The 24,876-nt window shown below is 35.9% G+C and overlaps 2 protein-coding genes across 3 annotated transcripts in view; one reads left to right on the forward strand and one right to left on the reverse strand.

The window, feature by feature from the left end:
• The window catches only part of LOC106181929 (protocadherin-like wing polarity protein stan), a 68,412-nt gene that overhangs the window by 2,339 nt on the left and 41,197 nt on the right, over window positions 1–24,876 (reverse strand). The window contains exons 7-33 of one of the 2 annotated variants that reach the window (XM_013566492.3): window positions 20,083–20,195; window positions 19,537–19,778; window positions 17,373–17,447; window positions 16,505–16,671; window positions 14,746–14,907; window positions 12,441–12,569; window positions 11,859–12,021; window positions 10,544–10,806; window positions 10,029–10,212; window positions 9,255–9,451; window positions 8,739–8,948; window positions 8,226–8,409; window positions 7,796–7,942; window positions 7,257–7,365; window positions 6,750–6,917; window positions 6,340–6,475; window positions 5,760–5,969; window positions 5,212–5,432; window positions 4,697–4,763; window positions 4,451–4,530; window positions 4,005–4,176; window positions 3,755–3,844; window positions 3,010–3,193; window positions 1,169–1,333; window positions 797–847; window positions 461–634; window positions 16–175 (exon numbers count right to left, since the gene is read on the reverse strand). In XM_013566492.3, the coding sequence (XP_013421946.2) occupies window positions 16–175; window positions 461–634; window positions 797–847; window positions 1,169–1,333; window positions 3,010–3,193; window positions 3,755–3,844; window positions 4,005–4,176; window positions 4,451–4,530; window positions 4,697–4,763; window positions 5,212–5,432; window positions 5,760–5,969; window positions 6,340–6,475; window positions 6,750–6,917; window positions 7,257–7,365; window positions 7,796–7,942; window positions 8,226–8,409; window positions 8,739–8,948; window positions 9,255–9,451; window positions 10,029–10,212; window positions 10,544–10,806; window positions 11,859–12,021; window positions 12,441–12,569; window positions 14,746–14,907; window positions 16,505–16,671; window positions 17,373–17,447; window positions 19,537–19,778; window positions 20,083–20,195 (4,223 nt within the window). Of the gene's footprint in view, window positions 1–15; window positions 176–460; window positions 635–796; window positions 848–1,168; window positions 1,334–2,943; window positions 3,194–3,754; window positions 3,845–4,004; window positions 4,177–4,450; window positions 4,531–4,696; window positions 4,764–5,211; window positions 5,433–5,759; window positions 5,970–6,339; window positions 6,476–6,749; window positions 6,918–7,256; window positions 7,366–7,795; window positions 7,943–8,225; window positions 8,410–8,738; window positions 8,949–9,254; window positions 9,452–10,028; window positions 10,213–10,543; window positions 10,807–11,858; window positions 12,022–12,440; window positions 12,570–14,745; window positions 14,908–16,504; window positions 16,672–17,372; window positions 17,448–19,536; window positions 19,779–20,082; window positions 20,196–24,876 lie in introns of both variants that reach the window. The other variant, XM_013566490.3, reaches the window with a different exon arrangement.
• On the forward strand, window positions 22,695–23,706 carry LOC147761264 (methyltransferase-like protein 27). The gene has a single exon (XM_087016307.1). The coding sequence runs from the start codon at window positions 22,753–22,755 to the stop codon at window positions 23,389–23,391; it is 639 nt and encodes a 212-aa protein (XP_086872433.1). The 5' UTR covers window positions 22,695–22,752; the 3' UTR covers window positions 23,392–23,706.

Genomic DNA, 24,876 nt, shown 5'->3' on the forward strand with positions numbered 1-24,876 from the left:
CAATCCACTACTTACTCTTCCTCCTCTGTGTCTGAAGATATGCTGCCATTATGTGTGAGGACCTGTACTGCAACCCTGTCCCGCAGGTGCTGTGGTTTAGATGGGGGACCATCATGGACTCCATTTGGGGGCAGGCTGTCACTTCTCTCTGGAGGGACTATGTAAGCTTTGTTATCTGAATAAGAAGTTTTTTCCCAATTAAAACAGTATAATCCATGGATTTTGTGTATTATCAGGAAATTAAAATGGTACATTTAACTATATTTCTTCTGTGCATGTATCTAAATATCACTGAGGGATTATACTATTTTATTTTTAAGTAAAAAATGATATAAGTAATACTCAAGGAAAATAAAAAATTTCAAATTAAATTGTCATTGTATTATGGACTATCATTTGGAAATATAATCTTTTCATAGCTGAAGGTTCCATTTTTTTTAACAAAGAACAATAATTTCACCTTCTTCATATATAGGAGGGATTTTTTCCACACTGGACCTTATATCTGGGAGTTTGACTACATTGGGGTACTTCATGTCATTGTCATAAAGCGGAGACTTTCTATGGTTGTTCATGTTAACAGGGGAATGAATGGGAGAGCGCGTAGGAGACCGTGATGTCGGAGAGTTGCGCCCTGGAAAAAAAATCAACCATTATATACAGATAGAAAAAAATCATTAAATAGATTTTGTAAATGAAACAAATTGTCTGTTTTAAACCTCTGGGTCTAGTCTGTAACTTACAAAGGTATACGAGCTTGAAACAGAGGAAGATAAATTTCTGTAGTGCTACTTACCAACTGGCGTACTGTGAGCAGGACCCTTGGGAGTCTGAGACTTGACACGTTCTAAAATACATAGTAAAGTCAAGTGTCAATCTTTTGTCACACTTTTTACAGCACCTCAGTGCTGGTCATTATTGTAAGTCATTGACAATTAATCATTACAAGGTCTTGTGTACTAAAATTCCAACTCCAAAAATTCACATATTTATAACAATTCTGCATGATAAACATTAGATTGTAGGAAGTTATCTTTTTGCTTCTCATTACATTTCTACTTCATTCTGTACTACTTATATCCACCTCATCTAATACTTCATTATCCCATGTCATCCAGGACCTTAACCAGAAATCCTTTTCTGTATTGCTTATTTATACACATCTCACCTAATACTTTATTAGTTGGCTGATCCCAACGAGGACCTTTCTCATATTCATAATCATCGTCATCATCTGAGGAATGACTGGAAGCCAGTTCCATGTGGTCTCCATTTGACATGTCGCTGTCAGAATCGGAGTCATGTTTGCGGTTGATCTCGCCAGTGTCAGGGTCTGAAATTGAATGATACATATTCATTCTTAGTAAATCGAACTGCTCGTTGAATTGGGGGTTTGGTTTTTTTTATATCAATGTCAGATAACAGAAATATTCAAAAATCACCTGAAGAGGTTCAATTGTCAAATTCTTGAAAATTTTTTTAATTTTTTCAATTAAAATTGTAATTTTTCTGAAAACTGGCATTCACTCATAGAATAGATTTTCATGGTGGAAAATGTGGATAACTTTTGCTCAATTGAATTTTCCCAATAAATAAGACAGGAAAAGCATAAATGTATTTGACATAAGCCAGGAAATATGTATCTTTACTCTATCTGTCATACAATAAATATGACAACTTTTTTTCCAAAAAACGTCTAAAACCATTAAAAGAATTAACCCTCCAGTTGAATTAACCTTGTGTCCGCAACCACCCTTTTAATATGATTAAGCAGCATTTTCCTTCACCACATTAAACTGGTTGAGAAATGACATTGTTTGTAGGGATTTTGTGAATAAACACACCATATATTCCTGGTTGTTCAAACAGTATTAATGAAGCAACAAAGTAACAGTGTAATAGTAGTGGTGTACAAACACCAATATACTAAAACAAAGCAGTAATGTTTCTTCAATCAACAGTTAGTAAATTGAAATTCTGGTTAAGCTCCAATATATTCAAATGTTGAGTGACAAATATTACTGCTTCATTATAAGTGTGTAACACAGCTGGTGAAATGCTATTCTGACCAAGGTTGCTTAAGCCTATAGAGTATTTGGATTTGAAATCTTATCTATGAAATTATGACACTGAAATGACAGTTGGGTTATATTTTAGCTCTAACTGTCATTTACACTGGCTTAAAAAAGGAGCGAGAGCACCCTATAGCCTTTCTGGTACTGAAATTTGGAAACAAGTGTAAATACCAAAAAGCCAGATCTGAAAAGACCCCTGCATGTGTGACATCCATGAACATCATTTCACTGACATGTTTTCAAATCCAAAGTTGTCAATTTGCAGTGAGATTAAGAAGGTAGAAATGCTGGGATAACTCCATCATATATTTTGAAACAATTTATGCAGCTTAACAAATGTTAAGACCACACTGCATATAATATATTGATATTTTCTAAATTCATATGACAAGTTTTCCCAGAAATAAGTCAAAAGAAAGTGATGATTAAAGCCCATTTTACCACCTGAACATGACATTATTATTCAGCATCAATTCATTTCAAACTAACCAACAATTCAAAATTTGTAATATTTGGAAATAAAACTGCTTTTCCATTGATTCTTAAGAATAGATTTCCATTTTACAAATTGCTTACTTTTCAGTGTATTACATCTTTTAAATTCATAAATTTATATTTTTGGAATAAAAAAACATCAACATCTATCAACAACACAGATTTAAATGTTCATTCTCTTGGACTAACAGATAAATTTTTTTTGCCAAATGGTTGGAAAACAATTTAAACATTTTTCATTTCATTTCAGCCAAGTAGCATCTGAAAATAATTCTCCATACTATTTTGAGCCAAGATTTTTTAAAAATTTCAGCTTCTTGCCAAAAATGATGTCATGCCTGTTGTTGACCAATCAAATGCAAGCAAAGCCTACCATCCACAGGTTTCATATCATAGTCAAAGCCATATGGTGGAATGCCATTGCCGGTAAACTCCGCACCAGAAGGTATGTTCCCCGATGTTGATGTACTGGTGCTCCTAAGATAGCCGTCAGGGCGATACAGACCACCGCTGCTTGTCTTACTGGTTGAACGACTCGTAGTGGATGTGGTTGAGATGCCTATGTTCATGCGATTCAGACCTCCTTCTAAAGAAGAGTCATGTGCGTAGGCTAGAGCTGAGCGCTGCAAAAGGGAAAGGTCAAAAGTTATTTTGTTTCATTTTATACAACCTATGCTGACACACATTGTGCTACCAAAACAGAAAAAATGCTGCTTAAATGAATAAATTTTTCTGTTTTGGTGATACCATGAGTTAACTTAAAGGGATAATAACTCTTCGTATGAGATCTATATTTCATAATAAAAACCTTGTGAATAACTCATAGAAATATAATATATTCTGTTTTACCACACAAACAGCAGTTATAGCTTTTATTCTGATATTTGAACTTGTCTTTAGACCACGTGACCTCCATTGATGTCTATACTCTGTTAAAATCTCTTAAGAGATTTTAACAAAAAACCAAACTTTTAAGAAAAAAACCAGGGACTAACTTTGAATGTAAAAATGGATTCATTAACCATTGGTAAGTATGGGAAAATTGTTGTTTACTCCAGGAAAATTCATTTTTTGGCCGAAACGAAGAGTTATTATTGCTTTAAGTTTAAGTCATTACTTTCACAAATCCTACATCATTTTCTACACCATCAAAATTATTTCAATGTTTATGTTCCATTACTTACTGAGAGCATGGTTGTCCTTGTTCCACTGAGTGAGTCGTCAAATTTCTGCCCTGTAATCTTGGCCCAGGTACGCCTCATTTCTTTTCTCACCTGAAGTGAGTAAAAATAATAATAATAATAATTATTATTATTAATATAAGATTAACATAATTATAACAATATGTACTTCTTACAAGGCCAAAGTTGAGTTAATAGTCTGATTTAATTGCAGTGGAGATTTATGGATACTGAAAAAACTCTATGCACTTACCAACTCATTTAATATAGTATATGCAATGAAAATAAAAAATCCTTGGAATGTTGCGAAGATACCAAAGAGGTAGTCAAAGGCCACCATGTCTCTGTCATTGGCCCCCAGCAGAGCAAATACCCACGTGACTCCCACCAGGGGGAGCAGTATTACGGCCGAGATGAGACTATTCCTAGAGTAAAATGAAAATGTAACTGCTCAGAATAAAAGATCTGATTTACAAGTTTGAAACAAGCTAGAAACTTAAACACTGTGTTAAGACCTACAATCTGAAAAAAACGTTACTCCAACAATGTTAATAACCAAGAGCAAACATTGCCAGTTAACATATGATTACAATTTTGCTTAAAACTGAATATTTGTATAAACCCTATAAAGTATCTTGGTATACAGATATGTCTGATCATAAGAAGAGTGATAATGTCAAGTATTTGGGTCTATCTTACCTGACAGGCCCAAACTCAGCATCCATGGCCTTGCCATCACAGCCAGCCTTCAGAGCCAACACAAACACTATCAGGTTCATCTGCAACAACAAATTAAACATCTTTTATTTCTTTAATTATTATACATAAATACCCATCACAGATATTTAAAGAAAACATCAATCACTCATTAAGAAAAAAATTACAAATTTTGTGAACTTTACACTTATTATAACATACATGTGTATACCATAACTGTGCACTTACAGCGACTATGATAATGATAGGCCCTGCAAGACTCCAGAATATGTTGTCATCTATGCTCAACCAGCAACTGAAAGCATAAGAAATGCTAATGTTTTAAACAATATATTTTCATGATCATTATATAGTTATAATCATTATGGTAAAATTAAGACAATTCATTATCAGATGGTACTTTTTAAAGAAATAAACCAGCATTCAAAGAAATTTTTCAAAGAGAGGTATTAAATGTCAATTTAAATCAACACCGATACATTTTTGCATGAAAAAGTAATTTCAAATCAAATGTTTAAATGAATTTTCTTTACAATTTATGAATAGATACCCTTTGATCAAAACATTTTTAAAAATACATTTAACAATTAAACATTAATTATCTGAATTAGGCATTAAAGACAGATGTGCTGCAAGCCAATTATTACACTTCTATAATCTCAAGAAAAATAAATAAATAAATAAATATATTAATAAATAAATAATGTTGTTAATGTAGCAAAAGTCAGAGGAAATTCACTTACAATGACCTAGTTCCATACTTGTCAGTACTCAGCCCTACAGACAGGCCTACGATGATTCCTGGCACAACATAACCCACAGCGTAGTAGAACTTCATGGAACCCTTGTTGATGTTCCGTATCTCAGTCAGCATGCGATAGATGTGGAGAGCCTCAATGAACAGCCAGGCAAAGGCCCCAAGGAAGAAGAAGTGTAAGGCAATTGCAATTAACTTGCACAGAAGCTGAAAAGGAAGAACAGTTCACAGTCATTTTGTGTCTGACTAAAATAAAGAACTATATCTGTATATCCATATGCATCAAAGTGATCTCTGATAAATGTTTATTAATAGCAAAAATGCATTTTGGGCTTACAAAAACAATGTCATTCTATACATGAAAACACAAAATATTGACAGATGTTGATTTTTCTATTAAGTCAATATGCCAATCTTTGTACAAGAAGACAAAACAAAAGGTACAAAGTGAAACAACTTAGATTTCAAAAAGTTACTCTGTCTGTGTGTGTGTGTGTGTGTGTGAGAGAGAGAGAGAAAGAGAGAGAGAGATACCTCAGGGTCTGTCCTGTTAATCCCCAGCACATAGGTGAGCAAGGCCAGGAGAGTGATGAACACAAAGTTGATGCGAATACTGTTGGCATTGGAACGCATGTTGTTTTGAGCAATACACAGTATAATAAATGTCAGCAGCAAGAATGCCATTGCCAATGCTACACCTGCATACGTGACGATTTCCATCTGGATTGTGGCACTCGCCAGGTACTGAAGGAAGGAAAATAATACCTTCAACTTGGTTAAGCACAAATGGAATGTTTAAATTGTATACCTGAATGCAATTATGCATGTAAACATTAACAATATGTAATATTCTTAGAAAAAACTAAAATTATGATCAGGTGGTTTGTTAATTTGATAAGTACTAGTTTTGGTTAATATCCTACTTGAAAATATTGCACACAAAAATAACTAAAGATAAAAAAAGAATTTCAATTTTTTTCTATTTTTTAATTATGCAAGAAAAGTTGAAGTTTCACCTGACTTTAATTTAATGTTTTATTTCTGACAGTACAAGTCTTTTGTGTTCCAAAAGTAAAGAAAACAATTAACATCAACAGTATATATAAGAGCTTACCTCGACATCAGAGATGTCCATCAGAACAGAGAAATAACTGAGGTGGTTACAGCTGCAGGTCACAAACTTATTTCCTCCAGACTCTCTCCTGTTGTCCAGCCAGCAGCCCTCTGATGTCCAGCGACCACTTAGCCCACTAAAATGATGACCACTTTTCTTAATGCGTGCTCAGGAATATAACGAAAGCCAAACTTTGAAATGCAGCCAAGAAATGATCTTATCATGGTAAAATGTCTAAAAACAGTAAACTTAGCAGTTTTGGCACCAGAGGTTCCTGGAGGTTAAAAAATGTCTGATTTGTACCAGTCTGAAGACAAGTTTTGTTGATGCAAGAATTCAGAGCAGCCGGTAAAAGAATGAAAGAAACTAGTGTAACATGTGCACATGCACGCGCACATACACACACTTACGTTTTATTCACAAACTCCCAGTAGACACACTGCGGGCTGGTCCTCCTCTCCGTCACCAGCTGCTTGAAGTCAAAGGTGACAGAAGGAGAGGGCCGTTTGACAGTTCTGTTCCCGTCCTGCAGTACTAGGGACATAATGGGGGTGTTCACAGCCAGATAGTCATGGACTCTAAAATAAGTAAAGAGGAAAGATTTTCATATTACAGCATGTTAGCCTTGATAAACAAGATGAACCTGCTTAACCATTTATGCTTGGTCTTCATGGACCTGTTCAATTTATGCCTGGTCTTTATAGGTCTGTTCAATTTATGCCTGGTCTTTATGAACCTGTTCAATCCTGAAATGATCATCCCTCCCTTGGGAGCATAAACCCAAGCAGTATTAAATGTGGCACTTGGGATTATCACCCATAAACAAAATAATTATTTTGACATATTTGGTATATAAAGTCAAATACCAGATATAATTTTATAAACTCTGGATACTGTGGTAAAGTTCATCTCCTCACCTGACTTTCTTGTCATCATAGCTGGCTGGTATGATACTCCCCAGGGTTTTGAACATGATGTATCCTGCCACTGCCTTGGGCTGGCTGTTCAGTGAGGACTGGATCCATTCTGTAAGGCCAGAAGGGGAATATTTTAACATAGAAACTTATAGTTTTAAATACATAAGATTGTTTTATGATAGATAAACAGAAAGGTGGAGCATACTTGGTGTATTTGATGCCTTTTATTCCAACAAAGATTGAAAATTACAAATTCAAATCCTTTATGATTTCTTTGACAGTCTTGGATCATCAGTTGGCAAAAGCATTTTAAAACGTTTTAATAGAATTGAATCAAATAAATCACAACACTGCTGGCAGCCTGCGACTGCATCCCCACCTCTTAAGGCACACTATCACCTACACCATCACCTACTCAGTACAGTAAATTGTCCAATATAAGAAATCTGGTGGATGATATTTTCCATATCATACATATCCCAGTTTCGCTCCACCCACCCACCCACCCCCCAGCAGATCCCCCTTGGTGAACTACCCACCCTGTACACTGGGCTGTCCAAACACAGAGGCTGGCAAGATGGCATGCGTGTCCTTGTCAAACATGGCACTGTTCTGCACCTTGTTGTTGTATTTTGGGATGTTAGTGCCACTGAAGTTGGTTTTCAAGATGAAGTCCAGACCAAAGACTGGAAATACAAAATGCACAAATATAAGAGTATATAACATACCAGGCTAGTTGCTTCTTTGTAGTGTAGAGATATAAACTGTAAAAAAATTAATATAATACATATATATTTATCAGCTACACAGACTTTAAAATTCATTCATAATTAGCTTAAGTAAAAAGAGACATAAAATCTTTAAGTTTAAACCAGTTTAATATAAAATACAATTCCAGTGCTGTGAACAATTCTGCATCAGAAATATAACAAAGTGTATAATAAATAGGTCAATTTGATCAAAACTTACTTAGATTATCCGTGACGGCATCGAAGGGGTTCATTCCCCCGCTCTGGAACACAACCGCCATGTTGAGTGCCAGTGTAGACAGGTACTCCTCCAATAGGTGCATCAGCTCAGACACGCCCCCTGCCTTCTCCCAGTGAGACGCATAGGGCGCTATCATGGTCCTGCTCAGTGAGTTCAGCATGTTCTGGGAAGGAAAAAAATGAGTATTTGTAAAGCATGAACAGTATGAGGCACATGGTTTATAGATCTGAGTTTTGATAGAGACAGAATGGGTTGGCATGGAGTAAGAAATAGATAATTATTCTAACAGTATTATAGATCTAAATTTCAGCTGTTTAAGAGATGGAAAATGTGTGAATAATTTCTTATTGGAATCCCAATGAGAAAGTTCTGACTGTTCATTTGCAGTCACATCAAAAGGGGTTCTTTATTTTCATCTGTAAGATTTAATGTTTTAAAATATCACGTTCAAATAATTTTATCACTGCACACACTTAAAAATAAACTCCTCACCTGTACATATAACCTGTCCTGTGTATTGGTAAGATTGAGGCCAGTTTGTTTGATCTCGTACATCAACAACTGTTTCACCAGGCGGTTGGTAATATCGATGTCCTTTCCATACATGTATGCCGTCTGGTTGGTGGCATTGTTCAACTTGGTGAGGAGATTCTTGGCAACAAAAGTGTTGATAAGCAGCTGACCATTTTCAATTTCCACCAACTGGAATAAGTGATGAAGACCAATTTTTGAAGTCAGAAAATATCCAATTGGGGCGTGCTTTTGCGGTAAGTTATGTACAATTATCAAAGGTCGAGAGTTAAACATTCAGCATAAATCAAGCTATTTTACTATTTAAATTCACCCCTAAAAAGGAACACAGACTTTCCTCCCTCTGACTGGCATTTCTCCATTTATAAACATGTAATTACAACTCCTGTGACTTCCTAAACACCATTTTTGAATCCTCCAAATACAGGAAAATCCACACCCTAATCCTGATCTTTTAAAATATTATTTCATATTTACCCGAGACTCAATCTCCTTGAAGAGGTTAGAAGTACAGTTGAAGACATCAGGGTTCTGCCAGCCTGTCTCCAGGTCACAGTGACGGCTAGCTTGACCCCTGGTCCCATCAGGGCAGTCCTGGACAGCAGTCTCACCATACGGGACTTGTAGCCAGAGAATGTTGTCAGAGAATCCTTTAGGACATTTGCCATAGACAACTGAAAATAGAATGAGAAAGCTTTACAGAAACAGCTTCTGTATGACTTAATGAATTCATAAGAATCCCTAGAACATGTCTTAAATATTTTAACCATTTTAACAATTTGAAATCAATGAAAACAATTTCTTAATACTGCCAAAATTCAACAGTTCTTTCATTGCACTGTGGACGACTGTAAGAATAAAATGCCTGTTGGTGCTTCTGTGTGATAAACATGAACAAAGTTTTGCTGACACATAAACTGTTCAGAAATAAAAATATGTCCGTGTCTCTGGTTCTCGGCATCTTCTTTGGCTTCAGTTGCATTCAGGCAGTTCATGTTTTTGTGTCTTTTACCTGCATGTTGAAGCAAGCTATTTGTACATTGTGTAAGTCTGACACTGTGGCACAACACTTACCAAGTTGTAAGATAAAATCCACACTTCACTTTTTTGTTTGTTAAACAAAGTATATATGTGATACAGTTGGAACAAATAAATATCTTTAGGTGACTCAGATTGAGAATGTTGAATCTATTACAAAAAATGTAAAGGGTATTTGCAGTCCATTCTTGCTATCCCTTGTATCATCTTTACCTTTACATCCCTCTCTAGTGACTTCAGCATACCGGCTATCACACTGGTCACAGCGCTTGCCCTTCACTCCCATACGGCACCTACACTGTCCAGTCAGTGGGTCACAGGACTGACCAAATGACCCAACAGAGTAGCAGTTACACTTGTAGCACTCCTCACTGCCCTCTGGGCGGTAATGAAAGTCCTGGAATTCAAATATTGCAAAGATATTTTATCATCATTTACTTAAAGAATATTTAACAGTTCAGTTATGCTAAACTACTTAAATAATTTAAAAGAAATTACAGTGAGACAACTGTTGTTACAATAATGATATACATATATAACTAACAAAAATAATATAATGTAACATAACTGAATGTTTGCTTGATACTTGTCTACACATTCCTACTGTAAAAGCTTGTGCCTCATATAGTCTACCTAAGTTTAGGCCAACTAATCCCAGCTTCTTATTTCAACTGAATGTCATCTGTCATGGGACAAGTGGTTAATACTGCAGACCATGTAGCACTCACCTTACAGGCACATTTCCCATTACTGTCACAGTTGGAATCATAGCCTTTGTCACTGGGGCAGTTACAGGGACCACAGATGGGGTAGCCGTACCAGGCCGTGGGACACTGTTGGACTATGGAGTTCTCACAGTAGCTGCCAGAGTTCAGCTCCTTGCAGTCACATTTGTATCCCCGTATTGCAGTGATGTCATGGCGACACTCTGAGCCGTGCTGACAAGGATTGTAAGCAGTGCAGATGTCACGACAACTGGAGCCAATGTAGCCTGAAGATATACAATTATACACATCATCACAGAGTCAACACCTATATTTTTATATTAAATGAACTTTTTGATAAATCTTTAGGTATAACAGTACATTAAATTCATTGATAGCATTGACGAGGTAGACCTAAATGGAGACTTTATAAATATTTTGGCTTGTGTTTGATAATTTTCATTTATGATCCAACTACCAAGTTAATGAACATTTTTGCTCATTTAGGAGATTTTATACTTTTAATTTAGCATTGATTAATTACTCCACTTACTCAAAATTACTGACACCATTGCAAAATTGTTTAGAATTTCTTTTTACCTGTGGGGAACATTTTACTAGGATAATGACTCATCTGGGAAAACAGTTTACTAGAGCAACACCTTACTAGGGTAACCTCTTACATAAACCTGGGTAACACTGGCAGGAGTGCCTGTCCCGCTCATCCACCCACTTTATCTGGGTAACATCTTACCTGGGTAACACTGGCAAGAGTGCCTGTCCCGCTCATCCACCCACTTTATCTGGGTAACATCTTACCTGGGTAACACTGGCAAGAGTGCCTGTCCCATTATTCTCCACACTTTATCTGGACAACATCTTACCAGGGTAACACTGACAGGAGTGCCTGTCCCACTCACCCACACACTTTACCTGGGTAACATCTTACTTGGGTAACACTAACAGGAGTGCTTGTCCCATTATTCCCCACACTTCATCTGGGTAACATCTTACCTGGGTAACACTGGCAAGAGTGCCTGTCCCATTATTCCCCACACTTTATCTTGGTAACATCTTACCTGGGTAACACTGGCAGGAGTGCCTGTCCCATTCATCCACCCACTTTATCTTGGGAACATCTTACCTGGGTAACACTGGCAGGAGTGCCTGTCCCATTCATCCACCCACTTTATCTTGGGAACATCTTACCTGGGTAACACTGGCAGGAGTGCCTGTCCCATTCATCCACCCACTTTATCTTGGGAACATCTTACCTGGGTAACACTGGCAGGAGTGCCTGTCCCATTCATCCACCCACTTTATCTTGGGATCATCTTACCTGGGTAACACTGACAGGAGTGCCTGTCCCATTCATCCACACACTGACTGTTGGCAGGACAGGTGACCCCAGCACAGGGGTCAGGGAGGTTACACCCACGTACAGCATTGTACTCCTGGGGTCCCACTAAGATAGAATTAGCACTGTTGCCCAGGTGGACATTCTGAAATACAAAGATGGAACTGATTAATATTAGGTGTTTAGATGGCATTTGGGCTGTTGAGGCTGTGAATTTCTGAAATGCATCTTTTGAATTTTGAAATTATAAAATATTTGGTATTTTGGGTTTTGACGTTTTTTTTTAATGTATTTTAACATGAAACAAGACATTGGTTTTATTCCATCATATTGATAAAAAACTACTAAACAAAGCTCAAACTGGCGAATGCGTAAGGCTTTAGACAGCGGTTTCTGAAAGAAAACTAATTTTTCATATAAATGAAAGATAAAAATCTTCAACATAGTAATTCTTTGTAGTGTCATTTTAACATCTGGCATTGGAAATATTAAGTTATTCAAAATATCATAAATCACATGCATTTAATCCTTTTCTCATAATCATCTGAAAAGACTATCACTTACTTCAAGACAAGCTTTTAGCCCTTTCAGCACTTCCACATTTCCTGACGACGTATGCTCCAAACCACCAACAAATATCCTTGTCACAGTGGCACCAACAACTAAACTGCCTGTGGCCACAGGGTGACTCTCCTGCAATACAGGTATTAAAGTCAAGTAAAAAAGATTTATCACTAATTTTGTATTCAACCACAAAGCACATGGATAACATCCTGAAGTTTACACCTAAAATCACAAAGAAGTCAGCAGCGCTGTCAAATGTACAAACATAAAAACCAAAAAAATGTAAATATTAAAATTTGATATAAAATTATATAACGCTTAACAGCAAAAGCAACAGCAATTTTTAAATATGCACAACAGGTAACAAGGATATTAAGAATATGTAACTGGCAAAAGACTTCAGGCCCATGAGGATTAAAATTCACATATTCAAAATCCAAGAATAAGAAAAATGAAAATTTCACAAAAAAATTGGATAAATTCAAGAAAAATAATCCTATCAAGCTGGTTTTCCTATTTGAGCTGCATGACAATCATTAAAATCATTCCTGTTAGTTAGAAAATAAGCAACAAGTTTTCCTTTCAGAGCGTTTTGGTGGAAGTGCACAAAATAGTTTCTGTTTTGTCAAATCTGCACATCTGATGTATTCCAGTAATATTAATCATTCCTGTAAATTTGAAGACAATAGGTCAACTGCTTTTCCACTTAATGTGTTATTGCATATAATATTATGCTGAAAAAGCAAAAAAAAGCATAACTTTTGAAGAAATGTTCCAATTATGCTTATTTTTGACTCGACCTTTATTTTATGACTTCAGTACCATAAGTTTGAGGACAACAGGTCAAACAGTTTTCCACTCATCATGTTATCTCTGAAAGTGGGCAATGGCAATGTGTCTGTACATAAAAATGATGAATCAAAATATTCTTTTCAAAATTTGATGCGACTAAAAACAGTGAAATATTCCTTGATTATTATTATTATTGTGTTTATTATTATTATTATGATATCATCATCATAATCATCGTATCAAATACAATAAATTGCATAAATATTCACTTTATGATTGTCATAAATTTCCATGCAAGATCTCCTGGAAACCACCAGTTCTCAGAAAAAAGAGATTCCGAAACCCCCAGTTCTAAGAACTTAAGAACCTGGAGGTCCCAAACCGTACTTTCGGTTTCACTTTCAGCATCTTATCTTTAGTATAAATACCTTGGTCATTCAACCGAACCTTAGTAGCAGATCTTGTACTTCGAGTAAACAGCAGAGATTGGCAGTAACAGGTATGGCTAAGCATTTATTAAACATCTTTAAATATCTTTTAAGCAAAAATTCATTAAGAAGTTGCACAATTTTTCTGAGTAAAATAATTGTTTTTACCAAATAGGTAAAAAAGAAACTTTTTTAATTTAAAAGAAACTTTTTTGGTTTTTAAAACCAGAGTCAGACATGTAAGGCAAAATATACAGAACAAAAAAAATTAATAACTTCAAAAAAGTATTGAGAATTTAATCAGGCTGTTTTTCAAACTTGAAGCTTTTAGTTCTAAAAAGCATCTCTGCAAGTTTAAGAATAATAAGTAAAATAGTCGTCCATTAATTTTATTTTCAATTTTGATGCAACGTTACCTGAGGCAGAATTTAAGGATTTTTGAGAAAGTTCGTGTAAACTTGCAGGCTGGTATGGTTGAGCCTTTTATGGCCCATTTTCACTCATTTTCATTATATAGGTCCATTTAACATTTTAAAAATTTCATTCATAGTTAGGGAGCTAAAGAATTTTTGTCCAATTTAAACCTAACGAACATCAGACTAGCACTTTAAAAAAATAAAAACAATAATTAATAGATTTATCTGTTCTCACAAAAAAAAACTAATGGGGCTAAATTAAAAACCTTCATTACTGTCCCTCGCAGCACCATCTCCCAATCTTCAATCGATCAATATGTGAAAACATATAGCAAGACATGCATTGTTTCCAAAATTGGTGAATTTACCAACCTAAATAACACTCATGCTCATATTTCTCAAAAGAAATGGACTATCTGACATATTCTGCCTATAAAAACACCCAGAGTTTTCCAAAACAAGTTTTTATTTACCCTACCCTATTAACATAAAAAAAATAATAATAATTACAACTTGATAAAAAACTCCTCCTTATTCCTCTAAAAGGAACTGTTTTTGGTCACTAAAATAGTGAATCTTTAACAAACTAAATGGCTATTATCTTCATAGAGTGTGCATTACACTTTTATTTATTTATTTATTTATTTATTTATTTATTTATTTATTTACCTGTAACTGTCCATAGTCCAGTATAATCTGGATCTGGTCAGATCTCCAGCGCACCTCCACGTAGTGCCACTTCCCATCATTCACCCAGACCTGGTCAAAGCGGATGATCCGCGAAGGTGCGTTGTTTTGTGGGAACGTGTGCTTGATGTAACCACTCTCAAGCTAAAAAGAAAGAAAATTTTTCTCAAGTATAACTTGCACAAGATAAACAAATCTTATATTAAAACATGCAATGTCAAAAGGAAAAATTGAAGTTTACTTTTATAAAGAGGATCATTAAGGGGATATGCTTAATAAGTTTTCACAGAAAAAAAGATTTATACCAGTGTCAAAACTAATTAGAACCTCCAACCCATAAAAGATTGCATTTATTTGTTAGATCTAAGCTTTATCTGGAGGAAAGCGCCTGGGATTTCAAAATACCAGCTCCATTTTCAACCTACGAGTGTTTCAGTCATGGTAAAGGGTATCTTGAAGTGGTAATTTTGTTAATTTGCAATTAAACTCATATAAAAAATGTGAGACATTTCCAATGATGCAGAAGGAGGGTAACAGACCACGCTTTCTAAGCATGTGTACATGTAGTGGACTTTTAAGTTTTAGGGTATAAAGACAGGCTACAAATTAACAATAAATGTTATATATACTGATGTAACCATTATATGATAAAATAATGATATGAAATGAATAGCTGTTGAAGCAAGCTTTTTATTAATATGCAACATGTTGGTATATCTTGGTTAGTTGACACCCCCTGTCTTCATCCTGAAGTTAATTATATAGGCAATTAAATTGTCAAGGACCATTGCTTAAACTTGATCCCCTCTCCGAACCCCTTTATACAGTGTACTTGTGCCTTCCAGACACAGACAAATCACAAGGTTCCTAACACTACATTATCACTTTGGCAACCTAGCTAATCACTTTTGGAGCCCAAATAATTCTATTAGACAACATTATTACTGGTATAATGGCATTAGTGAACTGCAATTGACTCATCGAGCTCATCAGCTAAATTAGAGTACAAAGTCAATGAACATTGATTCCACAATAAATAAGATTTTGATAGGCAGCCATCAAACAAGCACGTGCCATATTAACTAATGAAATATCAAGAAGAAGATTCAATTTAAAAACAGCAAATGAAATTAGGTAAATTAACACCAATAATGATTGTTATGATTAAATGGCATATCATAAAGGAAGGCATATCTTTTAATTGACATTTAATTGAAAACTGGGGTTTTTGTTGTATAAAATTATAAAGAAAACATGAACATCTAATTCCCGGATTTAGAGTTAACAATTGCATAACTTATTGACTAAAATGCTCACAGCTGAAATTTGGCCTTGATTTTACCAATTAAATGTATGGGAAACTTGGCATTAAATATCTGGAGAAGACGATTCGTAATGTCTGGGAGCATGTTTTTGAAAGAAACTAAAACTGAAAGATCTAAAACTTGAAAAGAAGAAAAAAAAAAGAAATACTGAAACAAGTGAGGCATTTGAAATCTGTAAACTATAACAATATCCCACACATCTCTACTTCCCAGTTTGGACCATGTTCCCATACCTAGATCGACCTAGCCTACTGAAGCTGTTAAGGGGTAATTAACTATCGTTTAGCAGCTTCAGTAGGCGTGCCAGACATCCAAGTCACTACAACTGAAAGCAATTAAGCCAGAAACCTCTCAGAGATGGGTCGATCCTGCTAGATCGATCTAGGTATGGGAACGGGGTCTTGGCTCCAGCCTACCTCCAGAAGAACCACACTGGAACCCAGCTCCACGCTCATCAACAGCCCCGTCTCTTGTCGCGTTCTGAAGGACACGCCCAGATACCAGGGAAGAGCAACGCGCTGGCCAGGGCTGGGGTTGTAGGCAAGGTAACCATTTCCTGAGAGACGTCTGGATTCCTCAATCACTGAAAGACATGTCTTTAAATTAGTATGTGTATCGTAACATGTGCTATATGCAGACCTCCAATTATAAAGACTGTTTATTTCACATATCCTCATCCAAACCAAGCTAATTTAAGCAGTGTTTTTGGATAGCAAGATCGTTTGTGGATATAGAAATATTCATCATCACTGTGAAGATATGTGTCAAAAAGTGGTCTGTCAAGTATTTTTAGTGTCCATTACTATATCACAACACATTCTGCCAAGCCAAATCAAGTGCTTCTTCTACAGCAAACAAAAGCAATGGTAAATATATAAAAGCATTCCCAACTTGATACCTTTAAAAATACACATTCTAAAGAACAACTCAACCATCCTCAATATAATGTAATTCATTGGATTGGTAGTGATACCCTGATAAAATCAGTGAGAGCATCATCTTACAAGTGACTACAATCGTATTTCCAGTCACCTTGAGTCTACCCATCTCCTGTAGGAGTAGCTCACAGCACAGGCAGCAAATCTAATCCCTCTGTTGTCCCACTCTCCAAAACACAAGGTAACATATAGAAGATAAGACTGGCTTCCTTTGGTGAGCTTATCGCAACCAGATGGTTGGCTGAGATGGGACATGCTCAAAAGGCAAAAAAAAGGTTGTCCAAACTTGTCAAAAATTACTTTTACCACAAATATGAGTTTCACAGCATGCTGTGCAACTAATTACCTATAGAACAATCCTTGCCGCCATATTTAGGAGGGCATTCACAGCGGTAGGTGCTCCATGCCTCATGACATGTCCCTAAAGAAAGAAAAATAATAAACCCCTCCATTACTACCAAATAAAACAAATTACTATTCATAAAATAAAATAAGAATGCATTATCATGATTTATTCAAAATTCAGACAAATTAAAAATGAAGCTTCATGCAATAATAACTTCATTCCAAGCTCTGTTAGTTAAATAAAAATTAAACAAAATAATGTTCTATTAAAACTTTTATCTCATGGAGTAAGTAGTAAAAACATGCAATGATTTTAAACACAAACAGAAAGAATGACTTTTATCAATCTTAAACTTAGACTCCCAAACAACTGATTATCAACTCTGTATAAGCAATTACTTAAAATTCAGGAAGAAATCATCCTTATGGTCTTTCTGTAAGTAATATTTTTCAGAATCTTGTCATATTTTTAGTCCTTTCATAAAAGACACTCCTCGATTGATCTATATTGTGTTAGAATACACCAAACAGTATCCCCTTTTTTCCAAAACATCATTAAACCTATGGTTCACATTTCAGCCATCAATAACATCACGCGAACACAGAAGTAAAAAATTACCAATTAGACCCACCCCTGGCCACCTGGTCTATGAAAAAAATTATTTTGTTTCTTCCCTCAAGCAGACAAACAAACACTATCCATTTCTTTCCCCCTAGCCTCTTCATTGAATGGAGTCTGCTTTCTTTAAATGCGTTGCTATTGGAGATTAATCAGGTGTGTGATGAGCGCACACAAATACAAGTGATACTGTAACACAAGTGGTGCTAGGCATTTTTATCTTTGGAAAGGATATAATTCTATATCTTAAGTTCACCCTACATAAGGTTAACAAGAATGGAATTCAAACATTTGATTCTATTTAAATATACACTATGTCCTGTAACAATTACCAAAGCTTACGAAAAGATGCAAGTTAGAAAAATTTCAGTCAATGCATGTAGACAGAAAAATAAGCAGAGGCAAACATTAAGTACTACCATTTACTCATCCATAAAAAGTTGCCAAACAAATTACAAAGAGAGGAACTACAGAGCCACAAAGATATATAATAATTCAAAATGCTCAGTTTGCTGGTGTAAGGCAATCGTTCCTATGTGGATTTGAAAGGGAGCAGTTAGAAATGTCAAATTCTGTAAGATCAACAACTCCAGATCTGTTGCCATCAAGTCTGTGCAAATTAATGAACCATGAGACAAAAAAGTGGGGTTGAATCTTAATATTCCCAAAGCATTATTACTATAAAGCATAACTCAATTTCCTACCCATGATACAAGTTACTCTAGGGGAATTTCCTTCCCAACTGCCATACAAAGGGACTTAAAACCCCAAGAGACCACTATTTCTACATTAATGCAGTATTTCACTCTGTAATATCAATGCTAGGAACCGCATTTCTTTTCATCCATGCAATATTTATACAGCAAGGATGTGTGCCGAAGCCTTTTGATCTTGGCTGTGTTTCTAATGACAGTAGATTCCCTTGCAAATGGCCAGCAGTTCATCAAACTGATGCATGGACTCCTAAATGTGCTAAAAGCTTCTTCAGTCATGAAGACCTCTCGCCCTGATACACACAGCCATTAGTCGGATTCAGAATCGCCACATAACTGAACAAATGAGGCGAACACACAAGTCTGCATCTCCAGACAGCAAATATGAATAAGAGAGGCCTTCAGATAAATGCCAAGTATTGGTTTACACAACACATCTCAATCAAAGTGAAAACCATATTGCAAGATAAACTACCTTCATAAAAAGTGAATTATTTGTGAGGTACTTTACTTGACTTTCTGATTGTACTGAGAGCTTTTTGCAAAATGCACTATTTCCATAAAATGCGAATAACAGAAGTCTTAAATAAATGCTGAGTATTGCCACAAAGCACAACTTCCAACTCTACAAGCAAATCAACCAGGGGTGACTGCTTCTAAAGGAAATCCTTAGGAATTTATTTATCGTGTTTTAACCACTCATCTATCAACACCTCTTCAAGACTGTAATGTCTCACCTTTTGCTTTTCTTTTCCATTCTCCTCTCTCTCTCTCTCTCTCTCTCTCTCTCTGATCACAAACACACACACACACACACACACACTGCCACCTACCTCCATTGTTACACCTCTGATTATTACAGAATCTCCTCTTCTGCTCGCACCCTTTGCCTGTCCCATTGTTCCAGACATAACTATCCAGGTCCAGGAACTTATTGTCTAAGTACACATCCTTGACACAGCCGTCAAAGTCAGGGTAGCGCACCTGAAAGTCTGTAGAGCTAGGGAGACCCCCAATCTGCAAGGGACCTGTCAGGTCCAGGAAACGATGACACGTCTCTGTCACGTCACGGCATCTGCAGATAAGGGAGTGAATTAATTATGAGTGTGCATGTGCTTCCATGCATGTCTGTTGCCATTTCTTAATTTGCAGAACTTGTATTTTTTTACTGGAATACTTGGATCAACAAACATTGAGAAACCACTAATTTCATTGGGAAATCTCAAGCTATTGCAGGTTAAGAAGTATATTTTTCATAAAAGCCCAAAATTATTTCATGACCACTATTTTGATCTGTCTTTTGTTGCCCATAGACAGTCCATAACGCACTGCCAGATCACAACTTGTACAGACAACAAGAGTCCGAGCACTATCTTTACCTTGGTTCTAGCACTTGTACTGCTCTTGCTGCACAGCTGTAGTTGCCTATGGACGTGCCGTACCTCACAGCCAGCCCGGTGTCACACCATTCTCCCACCGTCAGTGTCGCAGTCTGGGAGAAGAGAATATATATGTAGAATATATATATATATCAATTTGACATTTAATGTTTTTCAATATTTGTGACAACATAAGTTCGTAGTATTATATTCCTTACTGGGAAGAAGAATGTGGGTACACACAAACCCAGGAATGTATTAAGATCGTCTTCCGTCTTCTGACAGATGGTCAAATGTCATTGAAAGGATTTTTGTAGCTTCCTCAAATTAGCTTTTAAGATTGGGGTGGTGTTGAAAAAAATCTGAACTTTGCAGTTTTGAAGAAATTTTCAGATAAGTGAGTATATAACATAGCTTATAAAATTATTTGCTGAATCATAGAAAGACACCGAAAAATTCTATTTTATTCCTTAAAATTGATGATCCCAATATTGCAAAAATGTAACTGCCCCTGCATGATTAACAAAAAATGAAGTAATAGAGATTGACTTTTACATTACATTATAAAATCATCATTTACTTCCCTCTCCAGGACTTGAACTAAAATTTATGTGAAAGCATACACTGTACTGATAGAAATAACTTTTTCTCGCATGACTGATACGTAAAAATAAACCTAGCCATGCAGACAGAAATTGCACACTTTTTCCAGGCCACACAACGCAGTCACTGGAGTTCATGCCTTTAAAAATACATAATATCTCCATCTCAAACAAAAAATGAAACTTCCCCAAGGAGCTTGAGAGTTAGTGAACCACATAATAAAGAGGGCATACTACAGACAACATTCCACATAAGCAACATATGTCAAAGTCAGGTTTACGTCATAAAAATCAATCAATAAATTTGTCACTCTGTAAGGTGGGGTTGACACTAACACAAAGCCTGCATGTTCTAGTAGCATCCATAAAAGCTGAAAGGGTAAAAACTTGGTCCTGAAAGGGGCAAAACAATACACATACAAAACAAGATGAAAGGAGTTAACAAAAAGTTTACAATACATAAGTGCTAGGTTTTGTGAGTTTCAAAAGCAGCAAGTGACACTAAAATTGTGTGTACTAAGTTTGTTAAAGAATTGTGCATTTTTCTGACACTTCAGTTCTAATGCACATATTGTGCACATGGTAACTACAATTATTTTTATGAATTGAGCTTATCTTCGTACCAATATTGTGCAGACTGTAGGATTTTTGTGCAGAGACCTGGTGTAAGGATTTATGCAGCTGACAAGGGAGACTATGGGGGGGGGGGGGAAGGGGCAAAATGACAAATTAACTTCCTCTTACTGAAAGAAAATGCTGACAACTGAGCTGACCTAATCAAATATCAAATATCACATATATATATACCTTGAAAAGCCATGATTTCAAACATTATAAGACCAAGAGATAAATTCAATTCTATCTCAGAAATTGTCAATTATCTCAGAAATTATCACAGTTAATTATTCTTACTTTATCTATTTTTATACCCCTCTCTCTTCTTTTATATGCCATGGTCTCAAATGTCAACATTTTTTCAGTAATCATAAAATAAACTGAAAACATCAAAATGGAAATCAAGGGTAACATATTGAAGCTTTGTGAACAAAAATTTCATAGTTCAAACTGGCATCCTTGGTGCTCACCAAATTAAGGTCGCTAAACTCCATCTATACGATGTATGCATGGAAAAACAGAAAACAAGACAATTGTGGTGCACAGAAGAGAACTCACCGATGTTAGATTCTCCAACTGAGCAAGGACAAGAACAAAATAGAAGTACTTCAAATTTGCTGCTTTCCTACTGGGTTTAGCATCTAAGGGAGTTTATACATTGATTGTGTTCACAACCAGACAAACAGTGATGATTTTTTTGTTTGTTTTAAAGAAAGTCTAAAAATATTTCAACAAAAAAAGAGAAAGATAACTGCCATATCTGGAGGCATGTTGAAGGTAATAAATATACATTCCTTGACTCAAAATTACAGCTAAACTGAATATGCAAACAAATCTAAAAATACCAAAACCTAAAAGTTTAATCTATTGAGAATGCTAGAAAGTTTAAATAAACATTCATTGTAGAAAACTTAGAACACCTAAAAGTACCTTTTAGTATTATAACTACTACAATGAGCTAAAAGAGCAAACATGTTAGTAAAGGAATGCTTAAAAATCTTCTTGGAAACATATGCAGCCTAAAATAAGCAGGATTCACATATTTCATATTGATGATATGCACACAGAATTACCTTAAAATTGTCAAAATGGGCCACTGACTCTTACTAGTAATTATGAACATGACGCAAAGGGTTGTATTAGAGTTCCCCCTCCTTGTTGCATAATTCCCGTGGGGAATCTATTCATTGTCTATTAGGGGATTAGATGGCAAGTTTTTCAGTATTTTGCTATATTTGATCCGTGGACTAATAAGTCTGCTGTTCTGAAAGCAGCTTAAACTTAAAAAACATGTTGACAGATAAATGGCCTTAATCAATATCGCAATAAAAAAATCATATTCATCATCCCTTGTGAGAGAACCCTGATGAGGAACACAATACTTTTTTTAGGTGTTACATATTCAAGAAATTCAGTTGACTGAAGATTGAAATCTTTGGACATTTAAAAAAAGATGAGCAACTTTTCAAGCTATGAAGAAGTTCTTTCCACCCTTGGTAGAAACACTGACCCCAACACTACCAAAGAATTCTACACTTCTTGGGCAAGCAAATATGAGGCTGACATCAGGGCATTTGGGTATGTTGTTCCTGTAGAGGTTTCTACCACTCTGGCCATGTGGGAGAGTGACAAGGCCGCCCGCATCCTGGACGCAGGAGCTGGAACAGGTTTGATTGGAGAGGTTCTCCAGAAAATGGGCTATACCAACCTGGATGCTTTGGACAACTGCCCTGCGATGCTTCAGCAAGCCCAAGAGAAGGGTATTTACAACAACTTGTACCTCGATGTTCTTAGTGGACAGGAGCCAACTCAACTGCCTTCCAATCAATACAATGTTGTGGTGGTTGGTGGAGTGTTCGGCCATATTGGAGCAGACCCCATTGACGAAATCATCCGTCTGACCAAACCAGATGGTCTCATCATTTTTCTATTGCGTGAAGACTGCGCACAAGATCCAGTTTGTGGGTTTCCTGAGAAGCTGCCCCAGATTGAAGCAGACAAGAAGGTGAAGCTCTTGTCTAAACGTCACACAAGATACAACGATCAGCTTGATGGTGAGATGTATGTGTACAAGGTTCTGAAGCAGTTCTAAGACAGATAAAGTTCTGCTACACATTCCTTTGCCACTGCCATCAAGCATGCTGCATCTTCTTTAGCTTTTCCTTCCTACACAACTGACATTCAAGTATGTAAGTCATCTGTTAGCTTCACCAAGCAAGGAGATACTTCTACCCATCCTACTATGCCTGTACCAGCTTCACAACTGTAATGGGACTCCTGTTCAACATTGTATGTCTCATGTGCCCAGCCTGATATGCCTTTACTAATGGTGTAAAATAGAATTTCTCTTCAGTTCAGCAGGCAAGATTGTAAAAAACAGAAAACCATCTTTACTCTTCTTCATGCGACAGCCACACTTGCAAAAACCTTTAGTTACAGAATAATGCTTGATGCACCAAAAAAGTTTATAAAAATTATAATTATTATTATTATACCAAAAATAATGCTAGAATCTGGGAACTCCTCTTAAAGGCAAATTGGGACGGACATGAATGATGAAAATAAGGGTGCCCACAGACAGGACCATCTCAAGATTCAAGTATGTATACAGAATATTACCTCTAGTTAGTTGGCTACTTTTTAGGGTGTTCAGAATAATGAAGAAAACAATTCAACAACAATACATTTTAAAGTAAGTGTGGCTAGTATGACCGCAACAAAGAGAATTTGAAGAAACTGTAAAGTAATTAAAATCTCTAACATCATAGTTTAATCATAAAATGCAAGCGACTGTACTTTTATTACTATTTGGTGACTGCTTGAAAAATAAATGCATGTATCTCTATACTGAATATTGTTCTTTCTCTGACCATGCATAATGTGTGTGAGAGAGAGAGAGAGAGAGAGAGAGAGAGAAAGAGAGAGAGAGAGAGAGAGAGAGGGAGCATAAAATTTCACTTTTTTAAATAGTGTAAGCTTTGGACTATTTTATTTCAACAGTTTCTATTTCAATTTGACCAAACAGCAGAAATGTTAGTGACTATGTTACCAGGAAACAACTGATTAACTGGATACAAGCCTCTAACACACACAACAGATCATTAAAACTGAACGGATTCCAGGGATTTTGAGCTTAATCAAGCCATGTTTATTTCAAGTTCCGTATTATTCCAATAAATTGGCTACCAACCTCAGTTTGACCAAGTTAAATTGGCTAAATCTTGTTAGTTAGGGTCTAATTTTGTCAAATAAGATTCTAAACACAGCCTTGGGGACACACTAATGCAATGGAGACTGAATTTCCACTTCAACATGGAAAGGGATAAGAAGTAGTTCATAAATCATCAAGAGGGCTTAATACAAAAATTACTCAAATTTTCAAATGCATCAGTCTTAAAATTGTTTTACCTTTTTCAAATTTCATTCCATTTGGACATAATAAAAAATGCACTTACTTCAATATGTGAAAACTTTTGAATCAGCATGGATAAATTGTAATAAAAAACATTTAATTAAATTATGTTGTTTGAATTCATTGAGCAAGCACTGTAACTATGATCATTAGTGTGGAGTTACT

The sequence above is a fragment of the Lingula anatina genome, chromosome 6, assembly GCF_051362555.1.
Source record: "Lingula anatina isolate TDL-2025a chromosome 6, LinAna3.0, whole genome shotgun sequence".
In the NCBI taxonomy this organism is placed as follows: domain Eukaryota; kingdom Metazoa; phylum Brachiopoda; class Lingulata; order Lingulida; family Lingulidae; genus Lingula; species Lingula anatina.

Excerpts from the sequence above, each read along its gene's own strand:
- LOC147761264 (XM_087016307.1), top strand. The coding sequence starts at position 22,753 with ATGAGCAACTTTTCAAGCTATGAAGAAGTTCTTTCCACCCTTGGTAGA.